The 18,208-nt window shown below is 39.6% G+C and overlaps 2 protein-coding genes and 2 non-coding genes across 4 annotated transcripts; all 4 read left to right on the forward strand.

The window, feature by feature from the left end:
- The first annotated feature begins 633 nt into the window (after positions 1–633).
- Positions 634–755, forward strand: TRNAL-CAA (transfer RNA leucine (anticodon CAA)). The gene is made up of 2 exons: positions 634–671; positions 710–755. It is a non-coding gene; the product is annotated as a tRNA-Leu (tRNA).
- A 4,379-nt stretch (positions 756–5,134) lies between these two features.
- Positions 5,135–5,256, forward strand: TRNAL-CAA (transfer RNA leucine (anticodon CAA)). The gene is made up of 2 exons: positions 5,135–5,172; positions 5,211–5,256. It is a non-coding gene; the product is annotated as a tRNA-Leu (tRNA).
- A 1,585-nt stretch (positions 5,257–6,841) lies between these two features.
- LOC149667256 (uncharacterized) lies at positions 6,842–9,805 on the forward strand. The gene is made up of 4 exons (XM_089841380.1): positions 6,842–6,898; positions 7,058–8,269; positions 8,416–8,533; positions 8,580–9,805. The coding sequence occupies exons 1-4, from the start codon at positions 6,842–6,844 to the stop codon at positions 9,803–9,805; spliced, it is 2,613 nt and encodes an 870-aa protein (XP_089697506.1).
- A 3,090-nt stretch (positions 9,806–12,895) lies between these two features.
- LOC149667257 (uncharacterized) lies at positions 12,896–15,882 on the forward strand. Its single transcript, XM_089841400.1, has 3 exons — positions 12,896–13,299; positions 13,367–13,620; positions 14,845–15,882. Exons 2-3 carry the CDS (start codon positions 13,379–13,381, stop codon positions 15,101–15,103), a joined length of 501 nt encoding a protein of 166 aa, XP_089697526.1. The 5' UTR covers positions 12,896–13,299; positions 13,367–13,378; the 3' UTR covers positions 15,104–15,882.
- The last annotated feature ends 2,326 nt before the right edge of the window (positions 15,883–18,208 follow it).

Raw genomic sequence — 18,208 nt, forward strand, 5'->3', positions numbered from 1 at the left:
GAAACGATATTTTTTATGAAAATAACTGGATGAGATGTAATTTTAAAACGTCCAAATTACACAAAACCACGTCAAGATGGCTGAGCGGTCTAAGGCGCCAGACTTAAGGGGCTTAGCTTCCTTCGTTCACGATGTGAATCTGTGTATTCTGGTCCTCGTATGAGGGCGTGGGTTCGAATCCCACTTCTGAAACGATATTTTTTATGAAAATAACTGGATGAGATGTAATTTTAAAACGTCCAAATTACAGAAAACCACGTCAGGATGGCCGAGCGGTCTAAGGCGCCAGACTCAAGGGGCTTAGCTTCCTTCGTTCACGATGTTAATCTGTGTATTCTGGTCCTCGTATGAGGGCGTGGGTTTGAATCCCTCTTCTGAAACGATATTTTTTATGAAAATAACTGGATGAGATGTAATTTTAAAACGTCCAAATTACACAATACCACGTCAGGATGGTCGAGCAGTCTAAGGCGCCAGACTGAACGGGCTTAGCTTCCTTCGTTCACGATGTGAATCTGTTTATTCTGGTCTTCGTATGAGGGCGTGGGTTCGAATCCCACTTCTGACACGAAATTTTGATGAAAATTACTGGATGAGATGTAATTTTAAAACGTCCAAATTGCATAACACCACGTCAGAATGGCCGAGCGGTCTAAGGCGCTAGACTCAAGGGGCTTTGCTTCCTTCGTTCACGATGTGAATCTGTGTATTCTGGTCCTCGTATGAGGGCGTGGGTTCGAATCCCACTTCTGACACGATATTTTTTATGAAAATAACTGGATGAGATGTAATTTCAAAACGTCCAAATTACACTAAACCACGTCAAGATGGCTGAGCGGTCTAAGGCGCCAGACTTAAGGGGCTTAGCTTCCTTCGTTCACGATGTGAATCTGTGTATTCTGGTCCTCGTATGAGGGCGTGGGTTCGAATCCCACTTCTGAAACGATATTTTTTATGAAAATAACTGGATGAGATGTAATTTTAAAACGTCCAAATTACAGAAAACCACGTCAGGATGGCCGAGCGGTCTAAGGCGCCAGACTCAAGGGGCTTAGCTTCCTTCGTTCACGATGTTAATCTGTGTATTCTGGTCCTCGTATGAGGGCGTGGGTTCGAATCCCTCTTCTGAAACGATATTTTTTATGAAAATAACTGGATGAGATGTAATTTTAAAACGTCCAAATTACACAATACCACGTCAGGATGGTCGAGCAGTCTAAGGCGCCAGACTGAACGGGCTTAGCTTCCTTCGTTCACGATGTGAATCTGTTTATTCTGGTCTTCGTATGAGGGCGTGGGTTCGAATCCCACTTCTGACACGAAATTTTGATGAAATTTACTGGATGAGATGTAATTTTAAAACGTCCAAATTGCATAACACCACTACAGAATGGCCGAGCGGTCTAAGGCGCTAGACTCAAGGGGCTTTGCTTCATCGTTCACGATGTGAATCAGTGTATTCTTGTCCTCGCATGAGGGCGTGGGTTCGAATCCCACTTCTGAAACTATATTTTTTATGAAAATAACTGGATGAGATGTAATTTCAAAACGTCCAAATTACACAAAACCACGTCAAGATTGCTGAGCGGTCTAAGGCGAGAGACGCAAGGGTTCTAAGTTTCATTGGTCCACGATGTGAATCTGTGTATTCCGGTCCTCAATTGAGGGCGTGGGTTCGAATCCCACTTCTGAAACGATATTTTTTATGAAAATAACTGGATGAGATGTAATATTAAAACGTCCAAATTACAGAAAACCACGTCAGGATGGCCGAGCGGTCTAAGGCGCCAGACTCAAGGGGCTTAGCTTCCTTCGTTCACGATGTTAATCTGTGTATTCTGGTCCTCGTATGAGGGCGTGGGTTCGAATCCCTCTTCTGAAACGATATTTTTTATGAAAATAACTGGATGAGATGTAATTTTAAAACGTCCAAATTACACAATACCACGTCAGGATGGTCGAGCAGTCTAAGGCGCCAGACTGAACGGGCTTAGCTTCCTTCGTTCACGATGTGAATCTGTTTATTCTGGTCTTCGTATGAGGGCGTGGGTTCGAATCCCACTTCTGACACGAAATTTTGATGAAAATTACTGGATGAGATGTAATTTTAAAACGTCCAAATTGCATAACACCACGTCAGGATGGCCGAGCGGTCTTAGGCGCTAGACTCAAGGGGCTTTGCTTCATCGTTCACGATGTGAATCAGTGTATTCTTGTCCTCCTTTGAGGGCGCGGGATCGAATATCACTTCTGACACGATATGTTTTATGAAAATAACTGGAGGAGATGTAATTTTAAACGTCCAAATTACATAAAACCACGTCAGGATGGCCGAGCGGTCTAAGGCGACAGACTCAAGGGTTGTTAGTTTCATTGGTTCACGATGTATATCTGTGTATGCTGGTCCTCGTTTGAGGGCGTGGGTTCGAATTCCACTTCTGACACGACATGTGTTATGAAAACAACTGGAGGAGATGTAATTTTAAACGTCCAAATTACATAAAACCACGTCAGGATGGCCGAGCGGTCTAAGGCGAGAGACGCAAGGGTTCTAAGTTTCATTGGTCCACGATGTGAATCTGTGTATTCCGGTCCTCGTTTGAGGGCGTGGGTTCGAATCCCACTTCTGACACGATATTTTTTATGAAAATAACTGGATGAGATGTAATTTAAAACGTCCAGATTACAGAAAACCACGTCAGGATGGCCGAGCGGTCTAAGGCGCCAGACTCAAGGGGCTTAGCTTTCTTCGTTCACGATGTGAATCTGTGTATTCTGGTACTCGTATGAGGGCGTGGGTTCGAATCCAACTTCTGACACGATATTTTTTAGGAAAATAACTGGATGAGATGTAATTTTAAAACGTTTAAATTACACAATACCACGTCAGGATGGCCGAGCGTTCTAAGGCGCCAGACTCAAGGGGTTTAGCTTCCTTCGTTCACGATGTGAATCTGTGAATTCTAGTCCTCCCTTGGGGGCGCGGGATCGAACATCACTTCGAACCCGATATGTTTTACGAAAATAACTGGAGGAGATGTAATTTTAAACGTCTAAATTACCTAAACCACGTCAGGATGGCCGAGCGGTCTAAGGCGACAGACTCAAGGGTTGTTAGTTTCATTGGTTCACGATGTATATCTGTGTATGCTGGTCCTCGTTTGAGGGCGTGGGTTCGAATCCCACTTCTGACACGATATTTTTTATGAAAATAACTGGATGAGATGTAATTTAAAACGTCCAGATTACAGAAAACCACGTCAGGATGGCCGAGCGGTCTAAGGCGCCAGACTCAAGGGGCTTAGCTTTCTTCGTTCACGATGTGAATCTGTGTATTCTGGTACTCGTATGAGGGCGTGGGTTCGAATCCAACTTCTGACACGATATTTTTTAGGAAAATAACTGGATGAGATGTAATTTTAAAACGTTTAAATTACACAATACCACGTCAGGATGGCCGAGCGTTCTAAGGCGCCAGACTCAAGGGGTTTAGCTTCCTTCGTTCACGATGTGAATCTGTGAATTCTAGTCCTCCCTTGGGGGCGCGGGATCGAACATCACTTCGAACCCGATATGTTTTACGAAAATAACTGGAGGAGATGTAATTTTAAACGTCTAAATTACCTAAACCACGTCAGGATGGCCGAGCGGTCTAAGGCGACAGACTCAAGGGTTGTTAGTTTCATTGGTTCACGATGTATATCTGTGTATGCTGGTCCTCGTTTGAGGGCGTGGGTTCGAATCCCACTTCTGACACGATATGTTTTATGAAAATAACTGGAGGAGATGTAATTTTAAACGTCCAAATTACATAAAACCACGTCAGGATGGCCGAGCGGTCTAAGGCGAGAGACGCAAGGGTTCTATGTTTCATTGGTCCACGATGTGAATCTGTGTATTCCGTTCCTCGTTTGAGGGCGTGGGTTCGAATCCCACTTCTGACACGATATTTTGTATGAAAATAAATGGATGAGATGTAATTTGAAAACGTCCAAATTACACAAACCCACGTCAGGATGGCCGAGCGGTCTAAGGCGCCAGACTCAAGGGGCTTAGCTTCCTTCATTCACGATGAGAATCTGTGTATTCTGGTCCTTGTATGAGGGCGTGGGTTTGAATCCCACTTCCGACACGATACTTTTTATGAAAGTAACTGGATGAGATGTAATTTTAAAACGTCCGAATTGCATAACACCACTTCAGGATGGAAGAGCGGTCTTAGGCGCTAGACTCAAGGGGCTTTGCTTCATCGTTCACGATGTGAATCAGTGTATTCTAGTCCTCCTTTGAGGGCGCGGGATCGAATATCACTTCGAACACGATATTTTTAATGAAAATAACTGGATGAGATGTAATTTTAAAACGTCCAAATTACACAAAACCACATCAGGATGGCCGAGCAATCTAAGGCGCCAGACTCAAGGGGCGTAGCTTCCTTCGTTCACGATGTGAATCTGTGTATTTTGGTCCTCGTATGAGGGCGTGGGTTCGAATCCCACTTCTGAGAAGATATTTTTCAGGAAAATAACTGGATGAGATGTAATATTAAAACGTCCAAATTACACAAAACCACATCAGGATGGCCGAGCAATCTAAGGCGCCAGACTCAAGGGGTTTAGCTTATTTCGTTCACGATGTGAATCTGTGTATTCTGGTACTCGTATGGGGGCGTGGGTTCGAATCCAACTTCTGACACGATATTTTTTAGGAAAATAACTTGATGAGATGTAATTTTAAAACGTCCAAATTACAAAATACCACGTCAGTATGGCCGAGCGTTCTAAGGCGAGAGACGCAAGGATTCTAAGTTTCTTTCATAACGATGTGAATCTGTGTATTCTGGTCCTTGTATGAGGGCGTGGGTTCGAATCCCACTTCTGACACGAAATTTTGATTAAAATAACTGGATGAGATGTAATTTTAAAACGTCCAAATTGCATAACACCATGCCAGGATGGCCGAGCGGTCTTAGGCGCTAGACTCAGGGGGCTTTGCTTCATCGTTCACGATGTAAATCAGTGTATTCTAGTCCTACTTTGTGGGCGCGGGATCGAATATCACTTCGAACACGATATTTTTATGAAAATTACTGGATGAGATGTAATTTTAAAACGTCCAAATTACGGAAAACCACGTCAGGATGGCCGAGCGGTCTAAGGCGCCAGTCTCAAGGGGCTTAGCTTCCTTCGTTCACGATCTGCATCTGTGTATTCTGGTCCTCGTATGAGGGCGTGGGTTCGAATCCCACTTCTGACACGATATTTTTTATGAAAATAACTGGATGAGATGTAATTTTAAAACGTCCAAACTAGACAAAACCGCGTCAGGATGGCCGAGCGGTCTAAGGCACCAGACTGAACGGGCTTAGCTTCCTTCCTTCACGATGTGAATCTGTTTATTCTGGTCCTTGTATGAGGGCGTGGGTTCGAATCCCACTTCTGACACGAAATTTTGATGAAAATAACTTGATGAGATGTAATTTTAAAACGTCCAAATTACACAATTCCACGTCAGGATGGCCGAGCGTTCTAAGGCGCCAGACTCAAGGGGTTTAGCTTCCTTGGTTCACGATGTGAATCTGTGAATTCTAGTCCTCCTTTGAGGGCGCGGGATCGAATATCACTTCGAACACGATATCTTTTATGAAAATAACGGGAGGAGATGTAATTTTAAAACGTCCAAATTACACAATACCACGTAAGGATGGCCGAGCGTTCTAAGGCGCCAGACTCAAGGGGCTTAGCTTCCTTCGCTCACGATGTGAATCTGTGTATTCTGGTCCTCGTATGAGGGCGTGGGTTCGAATCCCACTTCTGACACGATATTTTTTTTTGAAAATAACTGGATGAGATGTAATTTTAAAACGTCCAAATTACAGATAACCACGTCAGGATGGTCGAGCGGTCTAAGGCGCCAGACTCAAGGGGCTTAGCTTCCTTCGTTCACGATGTGAATCTGTGTATTATGGTCCTTGTATGAGGGCGTGGGTTCGAATCCCACTTCTGACACGATATTTGTTTTGAAAATAACTGGATGAGATGTAATTTTAAAACGTCCAAATTACACAAAACCACGTCAAGATGGCTGAGCGGTCTAAGGCGCCAGACTTAAGGGGCTTAGCTTCCTTCGTTCACGATGTGAATCTGTGTATTCTGGTCCTCGTATGAAGGCGTGGGTTCGAATCCCACTTCTGACACGATAATTTTTTTTTGAAAATAAATGGATGAGATGTAATTTTAAAACGTCCAAATTACAGAAAACCACGTCAGGATGGCCGAGCGGTCTAAGGCGCCAGACTCAAGGGGCTTAGCTTCCTTCGTTCACGATGTTAATTTGTGTATTCTGGTCCTCGTATGAGGGCGTGGGTTCGAATCCCACTTCTGAAACGATATTTTTTATGAAAATAACTGGATGAGATGTAATTTTAAAACGTCAGGTTGGCCGAGCAGTCTAAGGCGCCAGACTCAAGGGGCTTAGCTTCCTTCGTTCACGATGTGAATCTGTTTATTCTGGTCCTTGTATGACGGCGTGGGTTCGAATCCCACTTCTGACACGATATGTTTTATGAAAATAACTGGAGGAGATGTAATTTTAACCGTCCAAATTACATAAAACCACGTATGGATGGCCGAGCGGTCTAAGGCGAGAGACGCAAGGGGCTTATCTTCCTTCGTTCACGATGTGAATCTGTGTATTCTGGTCCTCGAACAACAGTGATTTTTGGGATACAGACTTCATTATCGAATGTCATGGCAAATACGACAAAATTATCCTCGACTTGGAAAACTGGCCTTCCCCTCTATCCATAAAGCGAACATGGATACCACTTACACATAACTCAATGGACAACAGATTAGAGAACAGAGATGCCGAACAGCAGGACTTAAACGAAAACGAGGTCTGACAAAACTTACATATATCAAACACCAATGTTTCGACAACCTCGCACAAAGGATTGATTATTGGACATCTAAACATACGAAGCCTAAAATTCAAAATAACTGAGGTAGAAAATATACTAGTAACGCACAATATAGATGTTCTGGGCCTTACTGAGACATGGCTGAACAGTAATATTCCGGACTCTGTGTGTCATATACCAGGATATAACTTTTGGAGGCAAGATAGAACGAATCGTAATGGTGGAGGAATAGGCATTTACTACAAGCCTACTATACCGATAAAATGTCTCCAAATCCAAATCCAAGGAATAGATGAACCCAAGACCTCCAAGCTAGAAATTCTCTGGACCGAAATAACATACAAAAATTCTGGCAACCTCTTCGTGGGATTTCTATATATACCCCCTAACCCCCAAATAGAAGATTCTCTTGACCACCTAAGATGCCATCTCGAACTACTAAATACCAAAAATTCGGAAATAGTACTTCTTGGAGACACGAACTGTGATCTATTACTTAAACCACTCTCCACGAAAACTAAACTCCTCAACAAATTAATGCTTGGATACAAGCAGATGATTGAAACTCCAACCAGAACAACTCTAGTATCTCAAACGCTGATTGATCACAAATATTCTAATTGTCCGAATAGAATTGTAAAAGTAAAAGTAACCACATGTGGGGTATCGGATCATGATTTAATCTGGGCCGTGCGAAAGATTACCTGTCCTAAGATACAGAAGACAAAGAAGTTAACCAGAAATTATAAAACTATGAACATGGACCTATTCGTACGGAAACTACAAAATCAGCTGAACCTACTTACCCCGACAATCGTTGACCCTGAATGTGGAATCGATGCCGTGCAAAAAGAAATAACTAAATTACTAGACATATACGCACCTTTGAGATGGAAATATGTCCCCATAAAAAACTCCCCTTGGTTAACCCCTTATGTGAAGCAGCAAATGCACCTTAGAAATAAATATAAAACTAAAAGCAAAACCTCTCTAACTTCGGATGTCTATATGGATCTATATCGTGCTCAAAGGAACTACGTCACAAGACTGCTACACAGAACCAAAGCTACCTATTTCCAAAGGCAAATCTATCAAGATACGACCCCAGCAAATATATGGAGAACGCTGAAACCTTACATTAGGCAACGACAATCCAACCAAATAAATAGAATAAACTATAAAGATACAGCAACTGACAATCCAATAGAAGTTGTTAATATCTTAAATGGTTACTTCATAAACATAGCAGCAGATCTCCTCCTCCAAACGGATGATGCCGGCACCGAATTAGACACCCAAAAGAAAACTATTGGATGCCCAGACTCGAACTTAAACGTCTTTCCAAAGGTAACAGAAGACCAAATATTTACGCTACTAAAAAGAACTGACGCAACTAAATCCGGTGGGATTGACGGAATAACACCAGCTCTCATCAAAGGACTTGCAGCTATTCTTACCACACCATTAACTACAATCTATAACCTTATCTTAAGCTCCGGAAAATTTCCCAAACAGTGAAAGACGGCAAAGATAATCCCTGTGTACAAAGCCGGAGATGTAACACAACCAAAAAATTATCGCCCGATATCTCTATTACCAACACTGTCATTGGTATGTGAGCGCATTGTGTATAATACTGTCTACACCTACTTGGAAGAAAAAAACCTACTATACAACTTGCAATCAGGGTTCAGAACCAAACATTCCACGACAACTTGTATCTTTCATCTGTACGAGACAATACTGGAACACTTACACCTTGACAAGTATGTCCTTCTGATATTCGTGGACTTATCGAAGGCCTTTGACACGGTCAAACACGACATTTTACTTAACGACTTAGAAACGTGTGGCATCAGTGGGGCAGTCCTGTTATGGTTCAAGTCATACCTTGCCAACAGATACCAGACGCTATACCACAATGGTATATACTCTGATACTCTCCCCATTGCTTATGGCGTCCCACAGGGGAGTGTACTCGGCCCGCTATTATTTAACGTATACACGGCTGAATTACACGAGTCCCTCTCGACATCCCAATCAAACGAATATGCAGACGACTCAGCACTTATCTCCGCAAATAAAGATTTACATCTCTTAATAACAAACGCCGAAAAAGATCTATTTAATTTAAAAACGAATCTGAGAAAGAAAGGCCTCATCCTAAACGAGGACAAAACTAATTTCTTAATGCTATCACCCAATCGGAAAATGAGAGCTGAGGCTGAACATATATCTGCCATCTGTTCCGGTACCATCAAAAGGACAAAATCCTACAAATACCTAGGATGGTGGATTGATGACATGTTAAATGGGAACACTCATCTAGACTATATTACTAAAAAAGTTAACACACGAATTTGGACACTAAGACCCTTACAAAACTACCTAACAACAGACACCCTACGATTATTGTACAATGCTTGCGTGAAACCTCTAACAACCTATAGCATCCTCTTCTACTACAATACTTCAAGGAGTAACCAACAAAGACTATTTTCACTTCATAACGCTTGTGCTAAGTTAATCACGAAAACCAAAAAATACTCCTCGGCTACCGAGGCTAGAGACACAGCGAAGATCCAGACTCCAGCATTCAACTACTACTATGCCCTACTAGTCTTCATGTATAAAGTTAAATACGGATGCTCTCCCGCATACGTTTCAGAGCGCTTCTCCAAGAACAATACCTCGCATTATAACACCAGAACCTTAGGGGCAAACTTCTATTCAGAAACATTCAACTCTAAATACAGATCCATAAGTGTCAAGCATCAGGGAATCAAGCATTGGAATAACCTAGACATTCACATCAAGAACTTAGAATCGCTCGATCAATTCAAAAAAGCAATCAGCCTTTATATCAGTGCAAACTTAATTTAATTCTGAAGTAAAATCACGCCTGACCTAGATTAATTGAGCTACTTAATTTATTTTTAACTTGTTTCATCTCTCTGACCTAGATTAATTGATCTACTTAATTTATTTTTAACTTTAATTTATTTTGATTGTATAAATAATAGGACATCATTGTAAACAAGCCAAACGCTTAATGATTGCTCCTAATAAAAAGCCTTTATTATTATTATTATTATTATTATTATTATTATAACTTCAAATTTTCCAAACCTATCTTTTAACTTTTTTATAGCTATGTCATAATTGTTTTCGCTTAGAGGTAAATTTTTTATAGCACTAGCTGCCTTACCTCCTAAAAAGGTTTTTAAGTATGAAAATTTGGCTACCTTAGATAAGGGATTATTGTGGACTGCTGTTTCGTATAGGCCCCAGAATTCCATCCATTTTTCTGATTCTCCATAATATTGTGCGATTTTGAATTCTGGAAGTTTAATGTTTGCATGCTGGACTGTTGTACCTGATGCAGCGCTCTGTTGAGTTATTGGTGTTGTGTTGTTGGTCTTTTCCTCTGGTTTACACATCACTCTCTCATTTATCTCATCACTATTTATATTGTTCATTACTTTTATGATTATCTTTTCTGTCATCTCTCTGTAGACTTCTCTCTAGAATACGTTTCTGTCAGGTTCATTATTTGATGTAGTTTAAACTTCTTTGCATTTATCTACAGATCCCGGGTTTCGGCACCATGAAGTAACTCTGTTTCCTCTTTCTCTATACTTTAGTAATTTTACTTTAATTTAAACTTCCCTATTTTAACTCTAACTTAATTACTAGGACTCTGGTATGGACCTGTAAGATAAATCCAACTCTTTCTTCAACAAGTAACAACATTTATTTCAAAAATTAACTGTTGATTTTACAATTTCAATCATTCTTTATTAAAGAGCTCTCTGATTTTTCTCTGCTTCCTTGCTCTTTCTGATTTCGCTCTGTCACTATTAATACATTCATTTTCTTTTTATACTCTTTTTTTAACATCTCTTGACATCAAACATACACTTTAAAATAAAAGGTCAATTATAACACTCATTTATAGCATCTCTTAACTACACTTGTATTTTTATCGGTTTAAGGTTCAACAAATTTTATTCTTATTAATCTCTCAAACTCTTCACTTTAAACAATCCTTAATCAAACTCTTCACATAAACAATCCTTAAAAGATTAATAATTTTATATACGTGTACTAAAACTGCGTTGTCACAGGGGCTTTTGTTTGCGTTTGCAGCAGTTTAACTGACTTCGGACGGACGTGAAACTAATTAGTCGGGACCCCTGCTCCGGCTCTTGGGAGTTTAGGTAAACAACATTGGTATCGCGGTAACCCTCGAATTTGTTTTAATTTGATGGACAGCTGTAGCGAAGCTCATTTGTTGAAAGCTTTTCAAATTAAAATATTTTCTCTTTACTACGGTTTCTGGGGTTAGCTAGGGGAGGGGGATACGGAATGCAGGCAAGGTAGCTAGTGTGAGAGATTCATTTTTAGGCGGAAAGGGCACTATGTGTGAAGGCTGGGTTGCTGTGTATGTTGGGTAGACGAAAAGACCTTTTCAGCTATATGTGGTAAGACCTTAATGTACCCCAACCGAATATTACCTAAACGAGTTAAAAAACACGAATACCGTACTATAAAGCACATACGAAAGTAACACGCCGTCCCCACTCCCAACTACACTTAGCTGGTACTTAAATGTTTTTCGTGATTTGTTAAAAATTACGGTAATTTCACATCTCTAAGTGTAAGCTATTTTCCTGAACTAGCTTTACATGATTAGTGTTGCAATTGTGGGTGTCAGAATTAAATGCGAAGAACTGCACCCTTTGTTTATCTTAATTACTTAACTTTAATTCATGATAAACAAGGTTATCGTCTACAAATACTAAATAAACATATCATTTTTAGTTTGTGGGCTGCTAGGAGCCTCCAGCTATAGGGTGGTGTAACCAAAAATCTGATAAGACTTCATAAAAGTCTTATCAGACTTTTGGTGTAAAATGATTACACCGCGAATTTGATCGTTCCCTTCATGTAAGCTATGACCAAACGTAACGTAACAATAAGAGTTACGAAATGTCAAAATACTCCAACTAATAAGATTAAGTCGTCGAGGAACGAGTTTCATTTCAGGGAAAACATTTTCCATCGAACTTATCTCCAGTTCGTGTAAAGTCTTTCTTTCAAAATAATGATGTAAAATGGAGTGTACATAAAATATGTAGAATTGGGTCTTCGTGTTTATCTTTAAGTATGTGAAGCGTATTCAAGAACTCTGTTGTTAGTGCCGGTTATGTTAAGGTTAAGCCCTTTGCTTCAGAGCCATCTATTTATTTGCAAAGCAATTCTTAAACGTTGCTTCTCTGAAAACACTTTTCCAGATTTGGAGCGGGTTGCTTTTCGTAATGGGAGTCTTAACGATGATTGATATCATTCACAAGCAAGTAAAAAGAACTCCAGTATCACTGATATCCGTCGCTGCTCAAAAACTCTTTCATTATTTCGGAGCCATTTTGGGAAAAGGTAGAGTCTCCAGAGTCGAAAAATTCGGGCTTGTTCGGGCTTCAAATTTTGGAAATTAAGGGGCAGTTAGTTAAAAAATTTTAAAGCGCGCGCCCTGATTCTTATGCCAAGCAGAGCCGCGGTGGTCTAGTGTGACGTCACACAAGCGAATTGTTGGAGAGAGAAAAAATTCCGAAGCGAGCGTGAGCCCCCCTTGCCTGTCACGCACCGTCGCACGCGTAAACACTAAACACGAAAGATGCCGTATAAATCTATCAATTTTGCACGCCATCTATGATGTACGCGCAAAGTTAAAATTACATCCAATCAAAAGAAAAGAAAAAATAACACTTTCTATCCATTTTCCACGAATTTGTGGATAAACAATTATTCATAAACTAAGTTGAGGATATAGTAAGATTTAACACGAAAGTTCCGAGGATAACTTTCGAGTATCGATAAACATAAAATGACGTTGACAATGGAGAGATAATGCTAAGTTCTAAAAAACCGTCCTTATACATTAAAGCCAGTATTCCACGCGGAAGAGCTAAGTTAGTGAAATTAAATTTTTTTTCGAATTTCCCTGAAGTGTGAATGCGGTCCCGAAATTTCGAACACGTTTGCTTCGATTTGCAAACTTGGGTACAACAATGCACACAGACACATCCACACGTCTATTACAGTAAATAGTTTTGGTCAGTGGCTTTTAACCACTCAATTTTCTATTTTTTTGTGGCGCTGCAGCCTTCGATGTTCCTTCGTCACTGGCGATTCGCTTCAGCGTTGGAGTTTATCTCTTGATAATTGTGGTTTTCGTCAATTTGTTCAACGGAGTTTTGAAAGCCAATTTCTCGACTCAGAAGAGAGAAAACATTAACGGAATTCCGGATGTATTGAAAGTATCCGACGTCAAAGTTTACATTTCTGAAACTATAGAAGACAGTGTTGAACAATCGGTGGAGATTTTTGAATACTTTAAAATCTCATTTCCAAAGTCCATTAATGAAATTTCAATCCCCTTAGACTGACGATGACATGAAAACTCTCTGGCATCAGCGAGCAGAAAGCATTGAAGCGGGAGACTTACAGTCAGGAAAGGAAATATGGTTTGGAGATTTACCTATTTTACAGTTGGTCTTGTTAATGCTCCTCGATGAGCCAAAGCTGAAACTATTGCATCTTCATCTTGGTTCGGCCAAGTACTTGGAACAACTGCTAGTGCTACTAGTTAACAATGAAACAATGAATCCGAAAGCTCTGAAGTACATCAACCAAAGGTTCGTTAACTTTCTTAATGCAAGAATAGCCTGCGTTTTCGTGTTTCTCCTTCGCACATTGACGATGATTTTTAACACGAGAGTCTTCTTCAATAATTCTATACCATTACTGGCAATCACGTACATTGACTAAAAACGCTGGATAGCTGCTAATTATTATACAACTACTCTCGTGCACATAATGACGAGTTCATGAGCTCCGTATCGCGTTACGTTATTGCTCGTGGAACCGATGCGTAGTAAAATGGCAATTTTTAGCAGTTCCACTTTCAACTGCCGATTAATCCCGCCGCTTAATTTTGACACCGCTAAACCAATAAATTGCTCATTAGGTAATCCGCTGTCAACAAAGTCCAAATGAGAAGCGTGCAAATCACGAAACACGCTTAAAAAGACGGCTTTTGTTAAATGTTCATATCGCTACACTCCCGAGAAATACACGCGAATTTACTTAATGACTCGCGTAATTTAATCGAAATCGGCATAATTATCGCATGGATAAAGAATGCGCGTGAGGAAATTTGTTTTCACGCTATAGGATAGGCAACTTCCTATATTGAACGACAGCTTATTCTGTATATACTCTGTTACAGCATCGGTTGTCAGCACGCGTAAAGCTGGGTCTCTATGTAACGTAGCATTGTACCTGCTGCCAAGAGACGAAAACCTTCAGGATCTTCAGGATTTAAAATATCCGCGAGTTTTTTTAGCTCTAGTGCACGGACCTTTAGGCCTTAGTTTTAAATGCGTTTGAAATTGCCTAAAGCCTACTACACCTATTTGAAACTAAGTCCTGGAGGTCCGTGCACTCGAGCTAAAAAAATCGAGGATATTGTAAATCCTGAAGATCCTAAAGTTTTTTGGTCTCTCGCCAGCACGCGCAAAACCACGTTACATAGAGGCCTAGCTTTACGAGTGCTGACAACCGATGTTGTAACAGAGTATATACAGAATAAACTATCGTCAGAGATAGGGAGTTGCCTATCCTGTAGAGTGAAAAGAAATTCCTCACGCGGATTTTTAATCCATGATTATCGTCTACTCTTCATTGTGTCACTTGAAATTATGGAGAATATCATTTTTCAAGTCCCGGCCAAAAGTGTCGCGTGTACCATGAAACTATCAAATAAAGTCAGCATTAATCACTCGGACAAATTTTGCAACCTGATTTAAGTTACCGAATTGAAAAATTAAAGTGTCTCCATCACCATTTGGTGATTTGAGATTGCGGTCTTTCTTGGAAACCAGCCAAATCACAGCATTTCACCGCGTGTTCGAGAGAGACTTTCACATCGAGTTGGAACCTCAACATTCGACGGCTGAGAATGAAGTGCACGTACTCGGGTTCAAGGACATTGAAGCCAAGTTCCGATTGTGGGCGGCAATGCTTGGAGTTGCTTCTTTCGTCTTCACCGTCGAGCTACTGACAAGGTTGCAGTACCGAGAACCAATGCACATCATTAGGATGAATCGAAGATTGTAGGAACGTAATCCCTATTAACAGAAACTTAAACCGGAAACTCGTTTAAAACGATTTTGATCCAAACAAACACATCACTTCGAGTTGGTTCAAACTAGTTTTTGCACGAAGCATAGGTATTTTCATGGTTAGTATGCAAAATAAAACATTTGAGGAAGTTTTAGCTTACAAAATAGCAGACGACTGTAACCGCGAACTAGCACAAGGCCTACTTTAGGGAGTGAATAAGCCTAATATAGCTACGCCAATTCAACGGCCAATCATGGCGAAACTCTGATGCCTCGCGACTTTTGGCCACTTTCAAACTTTCCTCTATTTTATTTCTTGTGGTCGTTCGAGGATGAAACCAAGTTTATTTTAATTAGTGACTCTTGAAAATGACCATAAGCTAAAGTAACTATAATGACGTGTAAATAGCTAACGCAATCTTTGACAACGACTCAACTAACCAAAGTACTATTTGAAACAAAATAGAAGTTATTACAATAATTGTAACCGTAAACAAATTCTGTCAGCGAATGAAACTAGGCCTAGTCTTTTTCTAAATTTTTAAAAATAAGCATGATCTTGTGATAGTGCGTTCCAATTAGGAAATCCAAAGTTAATAGTATATACTACTAAAATTACTTAGAATATTGGAATTACTAATATTTTTGTAAAATCGCGATGACTCTTAAAACGAAAATACGCGAAAGAATTTGTTCACGAGAAATTTAACATACTACATACATATTTATTGATGTATTCTACGAAATAAATGAAAAATAAATAATTACTAAACGTATTTGTGGGAAATTAAATAATTACTAAATGTATTTGTGGGAAAATAAATAATTACTAAATGTGTTTGTGGGAAAATATATAATAATTATGTATTTGTGGGAAAATAAATAATAATTACGTATTTGTGGGAAATTAAATGATTACTTAATGTACTTGTGGGAAAATAAATAATTACTAAATGTATTTGTGGGAAAATAAATAATTACTAAATTAATAATTAGTAACAAAATTTTTGTCTCTCCGAGTGACGATGACGTCAAAGATAGGTATTACAATGGACTTGGCTGAGTGTGTGTCTGTCACCGCTTTCTCAGTTGGCATATCGGAGCAAACGTGTTCGCAATTTCCGGCCCGCGTTCGCAGTACACAGAAATTCCGAAAACTTTACTTCATTGCTCTTCATTACACCTTCATCTGCTGACTAACCGTCAATTCTTTCACTCAATACCCTTAGTATTTATTGGCTTATAACAACAAACCATGCACTAGTATTTTGCGTATATCACATATACACCAATCTAACCTTATTGGCTGCTAGCAACGACCATCTACTGGTCTTTCGTCTATACCATATGCAACATTGGCTTCTAACACCACCATCTACTTGTATTTCGACTATACCACATAGACACAAATCTGTAACACTGGCTTCTACTACTATCGTTAGGCTTAAGATGTACGCCGCGAGCGGCTAGGGTTACGAGACACGTCTAGCCTCCCAATGGCAGGTCTTCCACCAAAGGTTGACGTAATTGCGCATTTTCTTATTCCTTGATGTGAATCAATCACCTTATATACCCTAATTTTAAAAAAGTTCTGAAATAGGTGTTCCATAGAAGTCAAACGTTAAAAGTTGCTACACACAGAATAAAAATGCTGTAAAATAAACACTATGGTAATGGCAATAGCGTATGCCATCAAGATGATGTTAATTTAATTGCACATCCTCCCTGTTTTTAATACCGTCAACAATACTGTTTTTAATACCGTCAACAATACTGTTTTTCTAAACAGTGGAAGTAACATTTTTAAGTATTAATTGTTCGTGTATTCAGGGGCGTTCGTAGTTTTTAAAATAACCGCTTCAGAGGTTGTTTCAAAGACAGTCTTAACCGTTGATTATATTGTAGGGGTCAATGAAAAAACCAGCACTATATGCTGTTTTACTACCAATAAATCACAGTTACATAAAATGTCTGCTGCTGTAAAACTAACAGCAAAATATGTGGTTTTAAACTCACTAAGCACTGTGGATTAAAACGTGGATTGCTGTGAAAATAAAACCACATCATGCTGTTTCAAACCGCTTATAGTACACTAAAAAAAAGGGTTGCTGTAAAAATAACAGCTCTTAGAACAGTTTTAAATCCCGGAGCTTATTTTGATAAAGACGCTCTTTGCTGTTAAACTAAAAGCACTCAAACCTTTATTAAAAACATTAAGCTCTGTTGGTTAAGATGCAACTTGTCATTTATATAAGACGACTAGCTGTTTTTAACAGACTGTCCATTAGGGTAGATTTACACTGGTTGCTGTTATAAACTCTAAGAAAATGCGGTGTGCTTTAACACCTTTAAAAGTAGTTTATATGGGTCCAAATTTGACACCATTACAAGTGTTCATATACACCCCAGAAAGGGTTTAATAACACTTATTTGAGCAATTAGTGTCAAAGATAAGAATACAATGGTGCTATAGAGTTTCAGTTTAACACCATTTTAACTCTTATATCGAAATAAAAGTTAATTTTTACTCCCTTATGAGTGTTGTGAAATTCCTTAAAGGGTACAGCATAACACCTTTCCGAGTTTAAATAACGCTTTCTGAGTGTCGCATGACACCTTCCTGAGTGGTTGATTTATCAGCAAATAGCCCTATATGCTTAGCAAGGTTCAACCTTGAGAGAACATAAGAGGACAGTTCTAACAAACAAGGGTAGTTCTCGCATTAATGTGAAACTACATAAAAAGTTGGCCACTTGATCGACTTCAAATCCAGCTTGAAACTGCATGGTAAGTTGGTCATTTTCACCGACTTAATAACTTCTGAAAAAGGCAGAAAGTTATAAATTAGTATAAATGCATCGGGTATTAAGTTGGTTTTGGAGGCCCTAATATCCCAGCAGTATATACAGACGTATTCGTTAAATTTAATAATATCTTTTCACGAAGAGTTTTTCGAGCACCAGAAACGCGCTTGACCTAATCTACTCTACCATATTTAAAGAAAAGAAAATCCTTGGAAGTGCGAGAACTTGGAACAGTTTGACACTAACAAGGTTTTTGAAGCGGAAATTTCTCTAACTGTATAACTAAAGTCGACGAT

Source organism: Phalangium opilio, unplaced genomic scaffold, assembly GCF_054372755.1.
Source record: "Phalangium opilio isolate 3A_F unplaced genomic scaffold, DU_Popi_V2 ptg000059l_1, whole genome shotgun sequence".
In the NCBI taxonomy this organism is placed as follows: Eukaryota; Metazoa; Arthropoda; class Arachnida; order Opiliones; family Phalangiidae; genus Phalangium; species Phalangium opilio.